The sequence below is a fragment of the Rhinolophus sinicus genome, linkage group LG18 (genome assembly GCF_036562045.2).
Source record: "Rhinolophus sinicus isolate RSC01 linkage group LG18, ASM3656204v1, whole genome shotgun sequence".
Taxonomy (NCBI): Eukaryota; Metazoa; Chordata; class Mammalia; order Chiroptera; family Rhinolophidae; genus Rhinolophus; species Rhinolophus sinicus.
Genome location: NC_133767.1, coordinates 682,911 through 703,776, shown reverse-complemented (window position 1 = coordinate 703,776; position 20,866 = coordinate 682,911). Strand labels below are relative to the sequence as shown.

Below are 20,866 nucleotides of genomic sequence, written 5' to 3'. Positions count from 1 at the left end.
GGCATTTTGATGGAAGATGTGAGTGTAATGATAAGAAAGGATAAAAGAGGATAAAAAGACCTGAACTTCACACCTTACAAGTAGAGGGCGTATCTTCTCTCTGAGAACCTCTGGGTCATTTCTGGAAGATGGTTGTTAGGACACCGTGAAGAAATACCAGGGGAAAATTATCCTCAACAACAAACAGAAACTCACCCACTGCAGTGAGATGAGCAAAATACTTGCCTGAGTAGAAATGAAGAAAATGTTCCCTCGAGAAAATCACCAAGTTCTTATTGAGAAAATGGACACTATGTGCCCAAAACAAAAGAAAACCACGAATGACAACCACAAACCTACTAAAGAAAACGGGAGGAAATAATATGATAAAGTCAGAAACAAACAAATTAGCACACTCACAGAGTGAAAAACATTGAATGTTCCATTTCTTTTGGTGAAATAGTGAAATAGACCTTTGGTAAATCTAGTAAATAACCTGGGTTTGTGAACACACCTGCACGCACACACGCAGCTAACAGTTTATTGTGGGGCCCCACTGGGCAGAATCGTTTACATGTGTTCTCTCATTTATTCCCCACGACAGTGGGTTAGATTGTGTGCCCCCAAATTCATGTCCCCTTGGAAGCTAAGAATGTGATCTTATGTGGAGATAAGTTCTCTGTGGATGTAAGGTGAGGTGACACGATTAGGGCGGGCCCTGAATCCGAGGGGCGTGTCCTTACAAGGGACAGGAGAGGACACAGAGAGACACAGGTGGCATGAGGGGGAAGGACACAGGCAGAGACAGGCTGCCACACGCCAGGACCGGGAGGCATCAGGAGCTACAGAGGCAGGAAGGATGGTCCCCTCCAGCCTTTGGAAGGAGCCTGGCCCTGCTGGCGCCTTCATCTGAGACTTCCGGCCTCCAGGACCGCGAGGGCACGTTTGTGCTGTTTGTTTTACCAGGTTTGTGCTGGTTTGTTACGGCCGCCTCAGGAGACTAACGCAGGCAGGTACCCTTCTCGTCTCGCTTTCCAGAGGAGCAAACAGGTTCCAGGAGATGACGTTATGCCGTCTCATGAGTTAGGATTTAAGGCCGGGTCCTTCTGGCTGCAGGGGTTTGTGCAGGGTCTGTGGTCTCTGTCGTCACATTTGCTGGTTCTGACTGAGGGACAGTGTGTGTCTTCCTGTTAGTGCCCCGTTAGGGGAGGGACACAGGAGGACGTGCGTCACACTCTTCCACCCCTGAGCTGCAGTGGATCGGACGTCCTGGTCTTCGTGTCCATTCCCAGGCCATGAGCTCCCGAGAGGAAGGTCAGTGCTGGTTCGTCTGTGTCGCTCCACGTCTGGCTCAGTGCCTGCTGCCCAGAACGGACTGAGTCCTCACTGACTGAAGGGATGGCGCAGGCTGGCCCGAGTGACTCCCGACTTCCTTCTCACCTGGCTGACCGCGACCTCCGCTGCTGCCTGTCTTCTCAGGAACAAGGTCCCAGCAGTTACTACAGCTGGAATCTGACAGCAGTAAAAGGTAGTTGCTACAAGTTTGCATCCCAACAAAGACACGACTTTAAATCTTGGAACATTCAGCTATTTGCCATAGGAGCTTGAAGGAGGAGTTCCCCTTTCTCGGCCTCAGCTTCCCCGTCTGTAAAATGGAACTGCTGCCTCAGAAGGCTGTGAGAGGTGTGTAATGCTGGTGCCTGGTACGTTGGGAGCGGACACTCACCCCACGTCTGTTGTCACTGTCTAGTCCAGGCTTCTGCCGGCGTGCCATGGCCAGGGGCGGGGTCCTCCCTGGAGTCCGCACAGGTGTGTTTTCTCAGTCAGCTTCCCTCAGAGGGATGCGTGGGCCTCCCGCTGGGGAAGGGCTGGGAGCAATCGCGCTGTCCGGCGGAACTTGGGGCACAGTCAGCGTTCCCTCTGCAGCAGCAGGCGGACCCAGCTCCAGAGCCCGGGGGGTCAGTGCTGACCCCTCCCCTCCGGCCATGTCGTGAGGAGTCTGGGCTGTCACTGTGCAGCTCGCCCTCAGACGCCCAAGAACTCTGCGAGCTTAAGCAGCCCAAGGGGAAGGAGGCTGCCGTCTGCTACTCGCAGGGAAATTACTTGGTGCCAGCCCTGCTGCCACTCACCTCTGCCACGTGGTGCCGCTGTTGGATGCATCCTCAGGCGTGTGCTGTGGCCCAGTCACATGAACAGGCCAGGGTGCCTTCTTGGAGGGGGGGTCCTTTTCTGGCAACTCCACCCCTCCCCCGCCAACCACACCTGCACGATCCACGGGCTCCAGGCCCTTGGGTCCAAGCACCTGAGGCTGAGGCCTCCCTGGCCTTCCCCACTGCCGTTCTCTGGTGTCCCACACCTCAGGGGAGTCAGGCATTCGCCTCTCGGAACCCAGAGCTACGTCCCCTCCAAGTCCCTGGGCCCGTCCAGAGCTTGGGGTTGTGACTCTCTGTGTCCCGTTAGTGCCGGAAACAGAGCACCCATTCCCCCCCTCAGAGTCCCATTGCTGTAAGTGGTTTATAGGAATTGGAAATCGGTGGCCCTTGGGGATTTAGTCTCTCCCCTCCTTCCCAGACTGAATCTCTGTAAGGGAATGGGGGAGAACTCGGAGGTGACAGCACACACGGAAGTCCTAAGTCTATGTTAGCTCCTCCAAAAAGCTCGTGGCCATTTACCCAAGGAAAATATGGGGACACACAGGGGCTCTTAGATGCTGAGTTCTTGGGGCCACTGGTGTCGGCCGCACAGAGTACAGGCTCATGCGGTCAGACAGGAGGTGCTCTGTGGATGCTGCATTGTGTCGGGGCGCCCTGGCTGTCTCCCCCCGCTCCCCCCGTGGCTCTTCCTGGTCTCGAGAGCACAGCTGGGCACGCGTGGTCAGCCAGCAGCCTGAGGGCCTGTGTGCCGACTCCATGACCACAGAGCTGGGAGGAGGCGGCAGCCACTGGAACTCTTCATACCAAGACTGGAAATCACAAGAGCTTGGGGAGACTGTGGAGACTTGTTGCCTGTGAAAGGCTGTGGGCGAGTGCCCCCCAGGACCAAGGTCGACCCGGCCCTCCCCTGGGAGCGTGTCCTGCTCACTGTCAGGACTGCAGCCTGAACAGCTGTGGACGCAGCGAGACCCCTGCCGGCTGTGTGATGACATCGAGCGGCTCAGCCACAAGCACCGGCTCTTGCTGCCTCTGGGAGGAGTTCGCTTTGCCCTGAATGGGAGACAATCTTCAAATGATGGCAGAACCAACGGGGGTCAGGTACTGTAGACGTTTATTTCACACACATCTAATTGAACACTGACACACCACAGAGGACAGACGTGTGCAGACGGAGCTCACACCTCGCACGTGGGGCTTTCCCAGCCGGTTACTGGACTGCACACAGTAGGCTTTCCCAGCTGGTCACTGGACGCCGGGCCGCACACAGTAGGCTTTCCCAGCCAGTTACTGGACTGCACACAGGAGGCTTTCCCAGCTGGTCACTGGGCGCCGGGCCGCACACAGTAGGCTTCCCCAGCCGGTTACTGGGCCGCACACAGTAGGCTTACCCAGCCGGTCACTGGCCCGCACACAGTAGGCTCCCTCACGCAGCTATCGAGGTGCCTGGTTGCCGCCTGCTGCTGACGTGAGTGGTCGGGGCTTCTCTCTGAGCAGGCTCCGGACCACACAGTGCATCCCTGTACCTGCCCGAAGCAGGAAACACTGTGTGCAGTGGGGGTTGGGCGGGGGGCCTGGTCCTACAGCCTCTCCTTCACCCAAACGTGCTCCCCGGCCTTGAGACACCAGGGCTGGAGCACTCTTGGCAGCCAAGTGCAGCCCCTCCGCAGACACGGCGCTCAGGCCCAGAAGTCTGGTCTGTCGGACAACACTGGGAAGTGGCAGTAACGAGACCAAGCTTTTGGCTTCTGCTGTGACACCCAGTCCAGCATGGCAGGTGGCCCTGGGCGGTCTGTGTGTGTGACACGTTCCTCCTTAAACAAGCAGGTTTCCTTCCACGTGAGCACCTCAGGCTGCACGTGTGACAGTCTCCACAGGCTCTGCAGGCGTCTGTGAGGCGAACCGCAGGCCTGGCAGGGAGCACGGCCAGTGTCCAGGCGCCTTCGCCAAGATGCCTGAGAATAAAGCGTCTGCTCATTTATGCCACTTAGAAAAACAGGATTTGGGAGAACTTCAAAGAAATAAGACAGGATTACATAACTGGAGGTTTCAGGTAGTTGGCTGAGGTGGGTTATGCATTTTGCCGCACTTTCCAGTACCCAGAACAAAGAGAGAAAAACATTAAGTCATAAAAATCACAGTGTTTGTCAGATAACCCTTTCTTTTTTCTGCTTAGGACCGGAGCTTTCCCTGGTGCTGAAATAACCCTTTTCCTGGGGACCTTCCTAAGGGAGGTGCTGTGTGACACGACACACCTGTCCCGTGGACTTCCACGCCCCGGATGGAGAAAGATGGAACGCACAGTCTCGGCCTAAGGCTGGGCAGGGCCTCCTGCTGCTTCAGAACAGACGAAGGTCATGAGGTCATGACGCTAATTTAACACACTCGCAATCAGGAGTAGCGGGAAGGGACCCGAATTCCACCTTCGCTCGATCCCCGACACGAGACTGGAACAGATCGGCGGCTTGTCCCACTGCAGATGGGGGGCTCTGCACCCTTCCTGCCACTGGGGGCGTCTGAGAGGCACAGAACCCGTCGCAGGCAAGTCAGAGGACCCTCTGCAGGGAAGCGACGTCCTCCTGCGGTTGTGCCGCACACATAGGGAGTTGGTAGCACCGTTTCCTGTATTGCGTTTCAGGTCCCTGGAGCACAGGCCCCATGCCCCCTTTTCTCACTGGTGTCCCCTCATTGAGCTCAGGGCAGACGCGGGAACCAGCCGCCCGGCCCGAGCCACGTGTCACTCGCTCGTCACCCACCGCACGTGCGTATTCCTAAGGGGTGACGTCCATTACTGTGCACCTCACACCAGAGTCGGGGCCCCCCAACACCCATGGGCACCACGCACCTTCCTGGGCACGGCATGCTGGCATGAAGCGGCATGTACCCCCGAGGGCTGTCACTCAGACAACCCGAGAGCTCGATCTGTTCAGGTGTGAACAAGCACAGCGTTTCGGCAGGTGAACAAGACACTTCTCAGCGCCTCCCTGGATCCCCACCTCCCAGCAGCCCACACCCTACGCTGGCACCACAAGCCTGATTTCTCCCTCTACTGCCCACGGCCCTGTACTCTGCTCACACGTCTGAACAGATTCTGACGCACTCGTAGGAGAAAGATGGCCTCACACGTCTTCACGTGAGAGCGCCTGACTAGGCGAGGAGAGGAGGGCTGCAGGCAGACAGCCTGGAGGTGGTGGTCTGGGCGGGGTGCTGCTCCCCGAGGACCAGGCCTGAGGCGTCCAGCTCGTGTCAGGGAGGTGGGACGATCCAGGCTCCCACCTCATTCTTCCGGACCCCTTCGAGTTTCAGAAAACCACGCTCATGGAACAGCTCCAGTGGGGGCTGGGAGGCATACGGACGCCAGTACAGCCGTGTTCGAGACAGAACCCGAGAGGTTACAGGGCAGAGCTAGACTGCTCTGAAAGCTACTTCATCTTGACGAGACGTGCCGTGGGCAAGCAGCTGAGTGGGTGTGAGGGTGCGTGACGGCTCAGAGGAGTGGGACGGGCACTGGGACCCGAAGATGAAGGAGCAGGACGTGTGGCAATGGCCACAGGAAGTGGATGGCGTTCCAGCCGGAGCAGCAGCGGCCACAGGGTCCCCCTCGGGCAGGAGAGGCCGGTGCACGGAGCTGATGGGTGAGCAGCTGCTTCTCGCCCCCACACGGGATTCTGTGCTAGTTCCGGGTGAGCGGCTCGACACTGAAACTGGGCACGGCAACAGTTTGCTGACGGAAGCGACAACATCTGTCTCCTTCATGAAAATCTTCAGAACCAAAGGGACTTGATGGAGTTCTGCCCTGACTCCCGGAAGTTCTGCCCAAACGGGAAACTGATCAGCTGCCCCGGGTCTCGTGCAGTGGACAGAGCGCCCCCCAGCACGTCGGTCTCCCGGGAGCACGGGCCTGTGTGAAGGTTCCTGAGCGACACACCGGAGGAGCTCCAGCCTGAACTGAGACAACGCGTCGTCTCCACTCAGTAAGGAGGCGCTGGGGTGGGGAGGGCACAGGCCCCGTCGGTCATTTGTTTCGTCCTCGGGCTCACCTCGGGCGTCCCCGTTACAGCTAAGAAAAGGCTGCTCCCAGGAGGGAAAGGCGGGTGAAGTGGCTACGGGCACATCAGGGAAGGGAGGCGACCGTCAACAAGCCTTCCTGAGCTCCTCGCTCTTCCCCTTCTGTGGGGTCTCTGGGTGGGGCCCCAGCTTCTCCCTCCCGGGAGCCTCCCGGTGTTTGCCCAGCACGGAGCTCTTGCCGAAACGCTTGCCGCACAGGGCACACGCGTGGGGCCTGTCTCCAGTGTGCGCTCTGCGGGGTTCTCGGAACCGGGCACAGGTACCGAAGGACTTCTCACAGTCCACGCATTTGTAGGGAGTCTCGCCGGCGTGCGCCCTGCTGCGGTGTGCGCTCAGGTGCGAGCTGCCGGGGAAGCCTCTCCCGCCGCAGTCCCCGCACTGACAGGGCTTCTCCCCCGTGTGGGTTCTCTGGTGGGCACCAAGGTGGGAGGCGTCCTGAAAGCTTTTCCCACAGTCCGGACACTTGAGCGGTTTCTCCCCCGGGTGGGTTCTCTGGTGTCGGATCAGACTCCTGCTTCTCCCGAAGCCCTTCCCACACACCCCGCACTTGTACGGACTCTCCTTCTGGTGGGTCGTCCGGCACAGGAGACGCGCACTCCTTCCAGAAGTCTCTCCATATTTGAGGAGCCTGTAGGGTCTCCTTGCCAGGAATGGCCTCGGAGCCACGAGAGCTTTCCCCAGGTCTCTGGGCTGCGCCACCAGCTTTCCCGCCCGCGTTCCCTGGAGGGTCTCCCATGGCCTCCCTGAGACACACTCCCTTGTACGGCACATGCCTGGGCCGCTGTTCTGGGGGGTGGCAGCCCTTTCTGACCTGCCGAGTAATGGTTGGCGCTGCCCCGGGTCCTCACAGGTCACCTGCATCGCATCTCCTTTCGGACGGCCTCCAATTTCAAAATCTGAAAGAAAGACCATAAAAATGTCAGCAGTCCTGTCTGAACACAGACAGTGTGGCCTACAAGGCTCGTGTGTTATGATCCCCGCGTGCTTGGCTGGCCTCAGGGCCTGTGACTGTTCCCTGACTCATTAGGCCTTATTTCATTCAGTTCCAAGAACAGCCAGCGACACCAATTGCAAAGCAGGCCTTCGGAAATGTCTTCAGAATTGAATTATAATCCGAGCCATTATTCCCCATCTGTATCCTGATCAACATGGGAGCAAGCTGGCTTCTCTCCCGGAATTTCCACTCTGACTCATCCTGCTTTCAAAATTCCACATCTTTCCTCCACTCGCTACCTTACACTAACGTTTACAGTAGGTTCTAGCGATGAGGTCCAAATTCCTCAATGGACTTCTGAGCTCATGTCCTCTCTGTCACTTTGTGTTTCTGGCCGTCACACACACAGACCTCACTTCTCAGTGTCCCCCAAACCAGAACGATCCCCTCCCTCCGTCCCCTATGGACGGAGCAGAAAGTGGAGAAGGCACCAGGCTTGGGAGTCAGGCCGCTCTGGTTCTGCCTCCGTCCTCGTCACTTATTAACTCTGGTTTTGCATTCACTTTTTACTGTGCAAACTCCGCGAGTCGCTTTGTCTTGAGCCCCACGCACTCCCTGCTCCCTCCACCCACATCATGTTGAAGTGGATCCGATGCCGTCCCTTCACTGCTCTGTCCTGTTCCCCACACAGCACTGATGCCCAAACACTGCTTAGTGAGTGGACACTCCTGCAGGGCACGCAGCTGTCTGGCTTCCCAGCAGGTCACGTTCTCACTTTGCGCCACAACCCCTGGTCCTTACCACGTGGGCCCTGCAGGGGACGCGGAGAGCCCTGGCATTCTGCCTCGTGCACAGTTTCCTCCTCGCTCATTCTCTCGCTGCCTCCGTCGTCTCCCATTGCCTCCTGGGAGGTCTCCTCGGGCTCCCAGCCTGGAGCCTCCTGGGGTTCCGTCTCAACGGCCTGTCCTTCTGGCCTTGAGGGGGACGGGGCTTGCTCTGCGGCACTGGTGCAGCGCACAGAAGCCCGAGTGTTGATCAGTGCGTCCATGTCCTCAAAGAAGGCGCAGGGCTCGAGCACGTGGCCGCTCCTCACTCTGCGGTAGCTCTTCTGGAGGCTTTTGAACTTGGTCCGGCACTGCTCCGGGGTCCGCAGGAAGCCACACGCCCGCAGCTGCTCCGCCACAGCCCCGTACAGCTGGCTCTTTCGGTGACAGGCCTGCAGTGCTTCGTAAAACCGAGTCTCACGGAGGATGTCAAGAAAAGTCTTGGTTTCCTCGTATCCCCAGTGCACGCCTGCCGTCCAAGGATAAAGGTGAGAGACAAGAGAAGGCGTTTGTAGCCTCTATGCTACGGAACATCGGAGTAAGAGAAAGCAGTAGCAACGGGAAGTCTGTATGCCTGGTACGAGCTCTGCCCTAAACGAGAAGGTCTATATAAAAAAATCTACACTATTTAATTGAAGGACATAAAAGAACTAGAAAAATGGAGAGATACTAGGTTTCTGGGTACGAAGACTCAAGTTGTACAGATGACAATTCTGAAGTTAGTCTATGAAGTCAAAATCCCAGTAGGATTTTTAATTGAAATCAATAAACTGATCTCGATTTGCTTGGCAGAGTGAAAATGCAGTCAGTCCCCACGTCTGCCACTGCTAAGGTGATGAAGGAAGGATTTAGCTGTCTTTTCAAAATGGCTAAGAGTAGTGGACGAGGACACTCAGTAGGGTCTTTCCCCCGAAGTTCCTATCTCACTTTTAAGCAGTCTTCCTTGAGATCAGAACTATATTCAGAGTTTGGAGTCAGGGCAGGTTTAATGATTGAGAAGGTGCCAGCCGGGAAGATGGGAGCCCTGGTGACGCCTCAAATGCATCGTAAGAAAGTACAGAGTTGAGGCCACTTTTATTTCAAGGGAAGGGGACATGGGAGGGCTCGAGGAGACTGAGGACCAGAGACGTCTGGGTGCCAGCAGGGGTCCGCAGACGGTTCTGCTGGTTGATGTGCGTCTGCAAACCTTGGATAAACAGTCAGTATTTCTCATGTCACTGCGTCCTGTACTTTGAGATGAAAGGCTCTGTACGAGAAGCAGGTGCTGCTTTTACAGCAGAATGGAAGTTTCTAGGACACGTCTGAATGCAGTTTGTTAGGCTCTGCTTCTGTGTGCTCAGCAAGTGGGAAAAAGTCGTTCTATCCTCATTGTCACTGGGTGCTCCCTTCCAGGCCCAGCGTCGGGCCCTTCGGGACCACTCCCAGAGCCCTGCCTCACGTCCGTGGATTTCTAGGCTGGTGACCACCTGTACGTGCAGGACACACCTTTCCATCTTTCCCTGAGAGCTTTGGTTTGAACAGGTGTAGTTATGAGTACACTCCCAGCTCTCCTGCCTGGTTGATTCTTCCCTCTGAGAATTCACCTTTCCGTCAGATGGAGCAGAGAAACGTTACTAGTAACAGAGATGCCAGGCAGTGCTGTCCTGCATTGTAACACTTGCAGGAAACCTTTGCGTATGTCATGTCATTTCCCACTGACGACAGCCCTGGTGTTCTCTGTCGGATTTTACAGATGAGGACGCGGGGGCTCAGGGTATTTACAGGATGTGTCTGCTGTCACACAGTCATTACCTGGCCATGCAATTCTGCATGTCCCAGTCCCCAAATTTCAACGCCAGCTTTCTTGTGTGTGGTATAAGGTACGTTCTGTCCTTGTAATTTCAGTTTCTCTCTATTCTCTCATTTAAGATGTATCTCTCATAAGCAACATATGGTTGTTTATTTAAATGTCTGAAAATCTTGGTCTTTTACATCTGTAATTAATTATATATTTGAATTCACACTGACCATCTTACTATTTTTTTCCATTTGACTGATCTATTTCTCCTTTTTTCTTTTAGAATTTCATTTTTTCGTTCATTTTTTGTGTTAGTTACACATTCTTTACCAGTTACCTTAGATAGTATAATAGTGTGTCTTTGACTTATCACCACGTAGCACAACGGACGGCTTTATACCAGCTCTCAGGTAACGGTGGCGCCTCGACCCTCTCACCCCATTCATCTTCCTCCCACAGGACCCCCCATACTCCAGACCACGCTGTGCTCTAACCCGAGAGAGCCCCTGCCACGGCCACTCAGTGCTGTAGCTCAGGTGGCACTGGGGGCGGCACGACACCTGAGAGCCTGTCAGTCCTGTGGCCAGTCCTGGTGACAGAGGAAGGCGTGGGTGATGGCACTCCCAGGTCTGGTCCCTGCGGGACTCTCCTCCTCCCACAAGACCACACCGTCCATTTCCAAACCAGAGACAAGCACAGGTCTTACCACTCAGGTTCTGGAACAAGACCGGAGCACCACGGAGCTTGGACTTCCGGATGAACTCGAGGCCGGTTTCCTCCCCGTCCGATTCTCCTGCGGCTCCGTCCTCCGCCAGCAGGCCCAGACGGCCCTGAGCAGCGAGCCCCGCGCCCTGTGGCCTGGGGACAGACACAGCCTCCTTCGGCTTGCCGGGGGACGGCACGTGGGCTGCGGGGTTCAGCAGTGCGTCCATGTCCTCAAAGAAGGCGCAGGGCTCGAGCACGTGGCCGCTCCTCACTCTGCGGTAGCTCTTCTGGAGGCTTTTGAACTTGGTCCGGCACTGCTCCGGGGTCCGCAGGAAGCCGCAGGCCCGCAGCCACTCGGCCACGGCGCCGTACACCTGGCTGTTCCGGGGGCACGCCTGGAGCGTCTCGTAGAAGCGCGACTCACGGAGGATGGCAAGGAACGTCTTGGTCTCCTCGTAGCTCCAGTGCACGCCGGCTACCTTCTCGTCCTCTAGGCCCCACTGCTGCTGCTCTCTCCACATCGTGCCCGCGGCCCGGGCAGGCAGCTGCCTGGCACCAGCTGACTTCTCCCGGACAGAGATGCTGCCCGGAATGGTCCTGCCACCAGAGGGCTGCAGGCCTGTGGCCCAGGGCTCCTTTCTCGGCTCCGATGGGGCTTTCTTATTAGAGGGACACTCTGCACTTCCTACAGTAAGAGAAACACAGTCCATGCGAGACCAGGGTCCTGAGTGCGTGCCCGTTCCCCGCTGCAGTACGCTCTCCGGGACCACGCTCCACACCTGTCCTGTGAGGTCTCGTCCGGTCACCGGCTCGGAGGGACGCCTCAGCCGCGACCGTGCGTACTAGTTATTCTTACACGAGCGCTCTGGCATAGCCATCCCCTGACTGACTCATTTTACTTCTCATGTATGTACCACTTCTGTCTGCAGCGGTTCTTAGAGGAAACCTCTGAGGGTGAGCAACGCGTATTTTATTTCCTTTGTGGAACACGGTGTTAGGTTCAGAGTATGCCCCTGACCAGTACTGCTGCTTATGAAATAAACTCTGCTTCTCTCGGCTCCGCACACTTCCCGCCTCCCTGACAACACGGGCACATACAAACACACACACACACACACACACACACACACAGTCAGAGATGGGAGTCAGGAATTTTGGACGCAGCTGGGAGAGCGATGTAAGAACAGGGAAGCAAACTGAGTTTGTCCCAGTACCGGGGAGAGGGACGCCTTGGATGTGGACCCTCACGTCACCTCTCACTGCACTCAGACCAGGGAGGTTTCTTCTGAGCCTCCGTATCTGAGGGGATAACACAGCTACTCCGAGAGGCGCTGGGCACATTGAATGAACGAATCTGCGCAGTGTCCCAGGCCCAGGGCTACACAGTAAGATTTAGTTTTCTTCTCTAGACACACAGGCTCACAGAATTCTCCCAGAGAAGCAGCATCAAATCGAACCACTGCTGAAAACCCTGGGGCCAGAGGCTCACTGTATTCTTACGTGAGAGAATGAAGTGTAGGGACAGCCACGTACAGTAGCTGTAGGGACAAGGCAGGTGATGCAAACGCGTGAGGTGGCAGGAGTGCGGGTGGTGGCAGATGGGCACAAGCTCCCTCAGCTCTGGCTACCTGGTGCTCTGTGAGGAGGGAGGTGGCCCATGGTGCCTGGCACTGGATTTTTCAAGAGATACTGGGACTCCAGACTTACAAACCAGTTTTTAATTAAAACTCTGCAAGGCCACAATATGTGCCTAGGCTAGTGTCAGCCCAGGAGCCATTCGTTCAGTCTGATACACGACCGGGCAGGCGTCTCTGGGCCTGGGTCCTTAACACTGTAATTCTCCGCGAAGGCGCTGGCTAAATCTGAGTTCTCAAAGCGTGGTCCCTATCTCACTCGCGGCAGCGTTTACTAAGGATGCTAGCTCAGCGTCCTCCTGGGTCTGGATGCTGTGCGGCCACGGTGAGGCCCACAGACGTCTGTCGGGCACGCAGCTGAGTATGTTGGCACGCCTCTGCTCTGGGGAGGGCACTTGGTTACTGGTGTGTCATCTGAAGGCGGACGTTGTTCTACGGTTGGTTGAGTTGCTTTCTAGTTATAAACAGTTGTGGTTTATCTATATTCACTGAGTTTGGTGTGGCCCACTTTATACTCTCTATAGTTTCGCGTCTGTGTGTAGCCTTGTCCAGTGTGCTGTCTGCATCCATGAACATGCCCTGTGATGTGCTGCCCAGTACGACTACCGAACACCTTAGATGTGGCCACTGCTGCCGAGGGGCTGAATTCTGAACTTTATTTAATTTCGTCAACTTAAATAGCCACGTACGGCTACTGGCTACCCTCTCAGACAGCACAAAGTAGCCCCATGGGTATCAGTGCACGTTGTAGGCATGTAATTTTATTTTTAAGTAGTCTGACTTGTACCTTACATAGGAGTGAACCATACTTGGCCCTCCAGCTAAAGCAGGTGACAGAATCCTTCAAAAGGTGGCTTGTAAAGTGACACTCCAGGGGTGATATACGCCCGTACATTTGTGCTATTTAAATAATTCACAACATGCTACTAAGGTTATTGTATTGACATTTTTTTCTTCCATTTACAAGATTCCCATCTACCCATAAATATTTGCTGGGCACCCACCCACGTGTCAGGTTCTGCGCAAACTGTTGGGTTTCCTATGTATAGTTAAACAAAAACAAACCCTAAGGAGACCTTGTGACTGGGGAGCTTTGTCTAGTGGGTATGTAAGTTTACACTTGTGCTAAAAGAGCCTCTCTGACGTTTCAATCACTAAAGCATCACAAGGTATATAAATTTTCAACTGGAAGAAAAGGAGGAGTGAGGCGAGAGAACATGGGTAAGTGACCACTAGCCAGTCCCAGAAATGAGAGCCCACCCACGGAGGTCCCGTAAGTGCTAACATTGTAACTGTCTCATCATCACTAGAAACGCGGACGTTGGAAGTGCCTGTGTTCACGGTGAGAAGAGAATGACGCCTTACCCAGGGGGACCACGTTCCCAGCACCGCCTTTCCCAGCGTCCTGGTAGAGGCCTCTATGGGCAGCAACCTGACGCACGCGCCTTTGGCAGGAAGAACCTCTCGCCACGGGGACGTCCTTCACTGGCCCCTGGAACGACACAATAGCAGTGATTACCAAGAAAATCACACGGGTCTTCGAAGGGTGAACGACACCGGGAGAAGCGGAAGGGCCTACAGAAGAATTGAAATCAAGGGACTGCGTGTGTATCACGTGCCAAACAAAGCAGAAGATAAAGAATCCTAGAGAGATGATCCAGCAAGGGGTCCCACGGCTCAGAAGAAGGTCCAGTCTTGGCTGGAAAAGGGACAAGGGGGCAAGGCTCTTGGAGGGAGCATAGAAATTTGAAGAGAGCGAAGGCCCAGGAAATGACGGAGACTGAATACCCCAGGAAGGAAGCCAGAGAACAGGAGAACCTACCTGAGACCCAGCAGGAAGCCGGGCAGCTGTCACTTCCTGGTATGTGGTGTCCCGTCCTCCAGCGGGGGCCGGAACCCAGGGAGAAGAGTGCGCTGTAAGAGACAGCACAGTTAGCCTTCTGGGCGCTGGCCCTTTAATTCCCGCTGCCTCTGCTCTTAGGGAATGAGCTGTGTCAAAGGGCAACAAGTACAAGCCGGCCACTTCTCAGTGAGCTCAGGACACATCTGAAGCCCAGGGGCTACGGCAGGTCTCAGATGCTGATACCCTCAGGGAGCAGGCAGGTGGAGGGCATGCTCAGAGGGGCGTACGGAACTGGGGAGACATGTCCTACTGAAAGGGTGCAGCAGTGCTCAGCGGGGTGCTTCACTGGGCCCCTGGGCCCCGGTACAGCCAGAGCGTCTCGGTTTTTCAAGAGAAGCCAGAAAGCTGGACTTTTATGTGAAATTGCCAGTCTTAAACCTTGAGAACTAAAAATCAAACAAACAAAATCTGCCCCCTGCCACCATCCCCTCTGCAGTGAAACAAAACAAGGGGACTTGGCCGTGAGTGAGCAGCTTGCAGTCGGTAGTGGAAGTTCATCCCCTTCCGTATGCAGGAGTCACGTGCTTCTGACACTCCCGGCAAGTGCACACAGCACTGTCTGTGCCCTGACTTTACTCCAGAGCTCCCTATCTGGGGAACCTTCCAGGAGAAACACTGCTGGACCCAGAATCCAAAGCTTGCTCCGGTGCTTCCTACACAAGCAAACCGGGTCCCGTCTCACCAGCCCTTCGGCACGCGTGCCTGAGATCCCAGCTCTTGTCTTAGAACGGACTCACCTTCCTGACACATTTATCCCTCTTATCCCGTTTTCTGTCCTCCACACCCCCAGGAAGTATCTCAACCCAACAAGCCTTTCCACTTTAGGAATTCCTTCTTGCCCTGTGAAGGCAAAATCCAGGAACACCAGGAATTTGCTGGACGCGGCTGCTCAGCTACAGTGACCGAGTCCACCTGACAAGGGGACTCAGAGGCTGATGCACACACACTAGAAAATTCAGGAACCACTGGTATTCACAGCGCGTTCCATCCGAGTATGAATTTGGGGAGGGACAAGGCGGAGCGGTTGTGTAGGTCAGATGGCTGTGTCATCACGGGAGGGAGGAAACTGACATCGATTGAGCAGACGATGCTTTGGCCCTTGTACGCGGCCTCATTTCATCTACACCAACAATCCTCTTATTTTCCTTTTATAGGTGACAGGATGGCGAGTTTGAGAAGTGACCTGACGAAGGCCACAGACAACAAATGGCACAGGTATGTTCTGAACCCAGGTCACCCAGTCACATCACTGCGGAGTGTGCGTTACCTGCCTGAGCTCAGAGAGGGGCAGGGACAGGACGTATGCCGAGGCGTCCACTCAGCGACCTTCCCGTCCCTCCCTGTAAGCGGGCAGCGCACTGTAGGGGACGGAGGTCACTGGACTGGGGCGGGCGGGCTGCTCCTGACTGCCTTTCACTTGTCACTTGGCTGGTCAATGACTCCGGCAGCTGTGGACGGCAGTGGTCCCTTCTCTACGAATCCCTCTTGTTTATGCCCCTCACATGCCACTTCCCTGATGCCGTGTGAGTCAAGTTTTGATTATAAATGTCTTGTTTCCCTCTCCAGGCAGTTTTTCGAGTTGTTTATAGTCAGCCAAGAACAGACCCACATATACACGTGGCAGGACTGAAAACACAAGCTGATTGTAGAACGGAGGTTCTTTTTTAAAATTAATTTTTATTTTTCAATTACAGTTGACAGTCAGTATTACTTTGTATTAGTTTCAGGTGAACAGCATTAGAATATAGATTCTTCAATAACACTAGGAGACCGCAAGGCCAGCCTGGGCAGTCTAACTTTTCTCATGTGCCATCTTTAAGATTCCTTTTATTTATGCTGTAGTCCCAACTCTTGAAACTAATAAAACCTTTCCCCCAAATATTCAGTTTATTCTCCACTATGCCTCGAAGGCACCTTACTCTGAGCAAGTCACACTTAGGGCCACAGAATACCCTCCACGGCCTCTGCACTGGGCATGGCCTCAGTCCTTACCATCCTTGGGTGAGCGTGTCCTTGGGTGTGCTCTCTTGTGGTTCAGCGGCTCCTGGTGTCCTGAGTGGAGGCTGCCAGCTCCTTCCCGAGACAGCACCTTGGGCTGGCTCTGAGGGTGAGAGTCTGCCATGTCCCATGCCGCTCCAAGTGGGGCTCGCTTCTCTGAGTGCCCAGGACTGCCACCCTGGGAAATAGAGCCAAAGCTGTCATGAGAAAGCGGGAAAGAGGACCAGATGAGGGCCAAACTCGCCCAAGAAAGCTATCAAAGGACAGAGATGTGAGAAACAATGAAAATTTCAGTGCCTTCCCAATGGCGTCGCCAGTGGCATCCGGGTAGCAGTACTGTCCGTAGGTCTGGACCTGAGGGGACAGGGAGTGTCCTTTGTTAATTCCCTGGGGGGCGTGGGGTGTGGGCTGGCAGCCGTGAAACACACAGCCTTCTTGTCTTCAGAATAGATGTTATTTGAGTCCTCACATCTGTTTGGTTCACCGAGAAGTGACAGTTATCAGAACACAAATACATTCGCTAGTGAACTGAAACCATAAAATTAATCTCCGCGTCTCTTGTCTGTCCTTCACCAACACAGCGGGCGGCAACGTGCTGACCGTCATGTCTTCACACAAATGCAAATCTGGTGCAAGGCAAAACTGCAAATCTTGCAAATCCTGCAGGATTTCATGAGGTTAATGGAAGGGCTGTTGAAAAACAATTAGAAGAACATGCAAAGCCACTGACCAACGAAGACCTGGCACTTAAACTGGGGACAGTGACAAAGATGATGGATGGTGTGGAGGGCACGTCAGACGACAAGGATTGGAACGGGATGAGAGAGGGCCCTGGGGGAGCCGAGGAAGTCCCCCCCCCCATAGCCGTCTTTAGAATCAGGCTGCAAAAGTCAAACCCTGTGAAACATAATGCATTTGAGAAACATTATGCCAAACATTCAAACAAACACTTAGATGCACACTGCTTAGTTTCCTTTGCAGGATATTATTTCAACCAAAGCTTCCCCCCCCCCCATTTAATATGAAGTTCTGATCCCCCTTTGAGTGGATTCACGTTAAATGTCTCACTAGAACCACCATCCTCCCATAAGAGCACTGCCGCCCGTGCGTCCCTACCCATTGCCTCACCCACCCCCCAACTTCCAAACGCAGGAATTTGGAACATGCTCTCACCTGCTGTCTCAGTCTTCCGGTCTCTTTCTCCAGATGTATTACCAGGGCCACCGCCTCTTCCCCACTCTCCGGACGCTGCGTGTGTGCCCACGCCTGAAGCTTCTCGGGTAAGATGGTGAGAAACTGCTCGATGACGAGCAGCTCCAAGATCTGCGCCTTGGACCGCGCTTCTGGCCGCAGCCAGCGGCAGCAGAGTTCCCAGAGTTTAGTGAAAGCCTCGTGGGGTCCGCTCACGTCCGCGTAGCACAGCTGTCGGAAGCGTCTGCGGAAGGTCTCGGCCTCCGAGCTCGCGGGCTCCTCCGGCACCGGCGCCGATGCCCACCCGGGGTCCTGCTCCACCTTCATTGTCGGGCGCCCCGCGAGCTCCAGGGGGGCGTCCATCCCACGGTGCGCGCTCCAGCCAGGGTCAGCCTCACGTCTACTCCGCCACTCACACCAGCGAAGCCTCCGAGGCAACCTGCTCAGTGACAGCGGGACGGGTCCTCAGGTGCCCGAGCAAATCTGCCCTCGGGCCCTGAAGCGGCGACTGTGCCCGCGAGGTCCCCAAACTGCCTCCTCTCCGAACAGGGTGTCTCCCCGCGACGTGGCTGCCCAGGGCGCACCTCTGCGCGTGCCATGTGGGACACGGCGCGGCTGCGGGACCCGGAGAAAATCGGCGGGACTGACGGCGGGGTGGGCGGGGCGGGTGTGTCGGTCCCCGGCCCGGCTCCGGGAGGCGACGCCCGGGGGAGGGCGGGACGTGCGGGCCGCGCCAGCCCGGGTTCGAGGCCCCGGCGGGCGGCGTCCAGGCCGCTGCGGTGGCCGGTGCGGGGTCCCAGGCCAGGCCGCGCTCCTGCGGGCCCGAGGCGGCCGTGCGTCCTCAGGAGGCCTCCGCCGGCCGAGGAGAGGCCGCCGAGCGGTCCCGTCCCTGAGGGGACAGCGGCCGCGGGGACCGAGCCAGGCCTCGCAGGGGGCGGCCGCCGGGTCCCCGCGCGCAGCCCCGTCTGCTCGGCCCCGGGACTGCGCGGGGGGCGCTGGGAGCCGCAGCCACGCATGCGCCGCCCGCGCCCGCGCGCCGCGGGGTCCGGCTCACGCTTTCGGGCCGCGAGCGGGCTGTGCGGTGGGGTCTCGCGAGAGCGCGCGGCGCACGGACGCCGCTGAGGGGCCGGCGGGCGAGGGCGCGCGGGCGCTTCCCGGACGGAGGGCGCTTCCCGGACGGGGGCACCGCGGGGCCCGCCGCCCAGCCCGCCGCGCCCGGGGCTCCCCGAGGTGGCGCGAAGCCCTGTGGTAGCGGAAGGAGGGCCGCGCGCGCCCGGACTCCGCTCCCGGCGGAGGGACCGGCGGAGCGTGCGTTGCGCCCCCTGGCGCGGGCCGGCGGCTGTGCTGCAGGCGGCGGCCGCAGGAGGAGCCTCGGCGCCCGCTCTCCTCGCGGACGGGTCCGTGTCGTGCCGGCGCGCCTGTGAGTGGCTCCCGCCGTCCCGAGGAGCAGGGGGAGGGCGCCGCGGGGGTTCGTGCCGCCGGCTCTGAGGAGGCTGGTGGCTGTCGCGGTGGGAGCGCAGTCGCCACCCGGCCCCGCTCCCGCCCCGCCCCGCGTGTCCCGCTGAGGGGAAAGCGCGGCCGCGCCCGCCCGCCGCTCCCTCCGTGGCCAGTGTTTTGGGCGCTTGGCCCTGGTCGGCGGGGAGGACGGAAACCCCGCCGTGTGGGTAGAGCGCCCACGGGGCAGTGTGGTGACACATGTGTCGAAGTGTTTAAACTTCAGCGCCTCACAGTTAACACGCGACGTTGCCTGGGTCTCGGGTACGTGAGGCGGGAGGCGGCTCCTCAGAGTGAGTTCCCCGGGCGCCCGGCGGCGGGAGCCTCCTGTGCACCAGCCGTCAGGCGCGGGCGGCGGGCGGCGGGAGACGCTCGTGCAGCCGGGAGCTCAGTCCCCTGCCGTCCGCCCTTCATGCTGACGGGTATCGGGCGCCTGTCCTGTGGCCGACACGGTGCTGGGCGGTCACCGGACGCCGTCCCTGCCCCGCTGAGCTCTCGCGTCACGCGGGACACGCGGGCATCCCTCCGCGTCCCCGAACTCGGGTGCCGAGGTCACTGTGGAACGTGGCGCCCAGGACCTGCGTCGCGTCGAGGGTTTGACCTGCCAGGGAGTGAAAGCAGCACGAGGCTGACCTCCGAGTCTGGCCCCACAGAAGTGCTGGGCGGCCCCGCGGGGCCGGAGGCCCAGAGAGCGGCTTCCAGGGTCCGGCCTCAGCTGGGGAGGCGCTGGCGGGGTGGTAGATGCCGGGCAGCTGTGACCAGGGAGCCGTCAGCCGCCGGTGTGACTGCCGTGGCGCGATGGTGGCTTGGCAGAGAAGCGGACGGCGGGTTGCGGATCGTGTGGCTCCTGCCTCCTGTGTCTCTCCCGCCGCCAGCGAGACCATGGCGGTGTGACCCCCACATCTGTGGCTCCGTGGGTGTTCCTTTTTGGCCTCACCGTGACCTGCGTTCTTGTGTGGGGAGCGGGACCAGAGACCCCGCATGACAGGGACATAGTTACCTTCACGTGAGGACATGGAGGTGCTGGAACTGCCCAAGGTTACTTCCCGTGAAGCGGTGACCCAGGATAGCGCGTCAGACAAGAACGGGCTTTTCCATGGTCCACGGGCCATTTGGTGGTTTTCAGGAGAGGCAGCTGTCACACGCAGCTCAGGGACATGGCAAGCAGCGGTCACAAACTTTCACGTTTGCAGGGCGCAGGCAGATAACAAATGAGTGACGCAAGCCGAGTAAAAGGCAATAAGGAATGGTGGGGCCTGCGGCAAACAGGAGGCCCCCATTTCCTGTCTGAAGGAAACCGCCAGGGGAAATGACCACACTTAAGTAATCGGCAGAGGCGTGTGCCCATCCCCCCCAGAAGGTAAGCTCAGTGTAGCGGGCGTTTTGTTTGCTTGTTCGTTACCACGTGGGCTGGGGCGCAGAGCAGTGCCTCACGCATAGGAGGCACGTACCCTCACCTGCTGCCTATACAGCAGTTCTTCCCGTGTGTGCAGCTTCACAGGTTTTGAAGCACTTTTACTTTCATTTTAAAATCTTATCCACTAGCTTCTCCGTTGGCTCCTTATTTACTTCTGACATGGCTGCTCCAGGGAAAGCCCCTAAGAGCACCCCCACCCCGGCGGAATATTTATGAGTCTTTCTTTTGTGCCTCTCCACCCTAATGTGCTTGGCATCATGCCTTGGTTCCCTCTACGTGTCTAGCCCATTTTATATTTAAAAGTGACTCGGTAAGAACTTTAGTTACTGACCTTGGATCCACCAGCACAGCCAGGCACCTTGTCCTCACACTCAGCCCCAACCCCTCAACTCCAGGCGGCCCCAGCTGCTGTTTGTCAGGGAGATACACGAACGGTTTCGTTTCTTAGGAATACTCTCCTAAGACACCCACACTTGTGTATATGTGTATATTTTAATGGAAAATGTCAAACATAGAAAAGTAGAATTAGCTTCTCATGTTCTCATCTTCCCACTTTAACAATTAACAGCTCACTGCCAATCTTCTCTTTCCTGTATGTCTACCCGCTCCCCTGATCCTGTATTATTTTGAAGCAAATCTCAGACATACTACTTTGTTTGTAACTATCAGACTGTATTGCTAAAAGCCAGACTCCCATTTTAAACACAACTTCAATATAATCAAACCCTCCCCTCAGCATCAACAATTCCTTAGTAGCATCTTTTTAAAACAGCTTGTTTATTTGAAAGGTGG

General features: G+C 56.9%; 1 protein-coding gene across 2 annotated transcripts; it reads right to left on the bottom strand.

The window, feature by feature from the left end:
* Positions 1-3,226: 3,226 nt before the first annotated feature.
* ZKSCAN2 (zinc finger with KRAB and SCAN domains 2) lies at positions 3,227-18,150 on the bottom strand. Of its 2 annotated transcripts, none has more exons than XM_019750197.2 (7): positions 17,146-18,150; positions 15,967-16,150; positions 13,894-13,985; positions 13,437-13,563; positions 10,439-11,122; positions 7,933-8,424; positions 3,227-7,093 (listed from the first exon to the last, which is right to left on the bottom strand). In XM_019750197.2, the coding sequence occupies exons 1-7, from the start codon at positions 17,524-17,526 to the stop codon at positions 6,264-6,266; spliced, it is 2,790 nt and encodes a 929-aa protein (XP_019605756.2). In that variant the 5' UTR covers positions 17,527-18,150; the 3' UTR covers positions 3,227-6,263. The 2 variants fall into 2 exon arrangements, with proteins under 2 accessions (XP_019605756.2, XP_074178944.1); XM_074322843.1 differs by having other exon boundaries at positions 15,967-16,169; positions 17,146-17,269.
* Positions 18,151-20,866: the final 2,716 nt, after the last annotated feature.

Excerpts from the sequence above, each read along its gene's own strand:
- ZKSCAN2 (XM_019750197.2), bottom strand. The coding sequence starts at position 17,526 with ATGGACGCCCCCCTGGAGCTCGCGGGGCGCCCGACAATGAAGGTGGAG. Across the intron at positions 16,151-17,145 it reads CCGGAAGACTGAGACAGCAG|GGTGGCAGTCCTGGGCACTC; the intron begins GTGAGAGCATGT and ends TCTATTTCCCAG. Across the intron at positions 7,094-7,932 it reads TCCCCTGCAGGGCCCACGTG|ATTTTGAAATTGGAGGCCGT; the intron begins GTAAGGACCAGG and ends TCTTTCTTTCAG.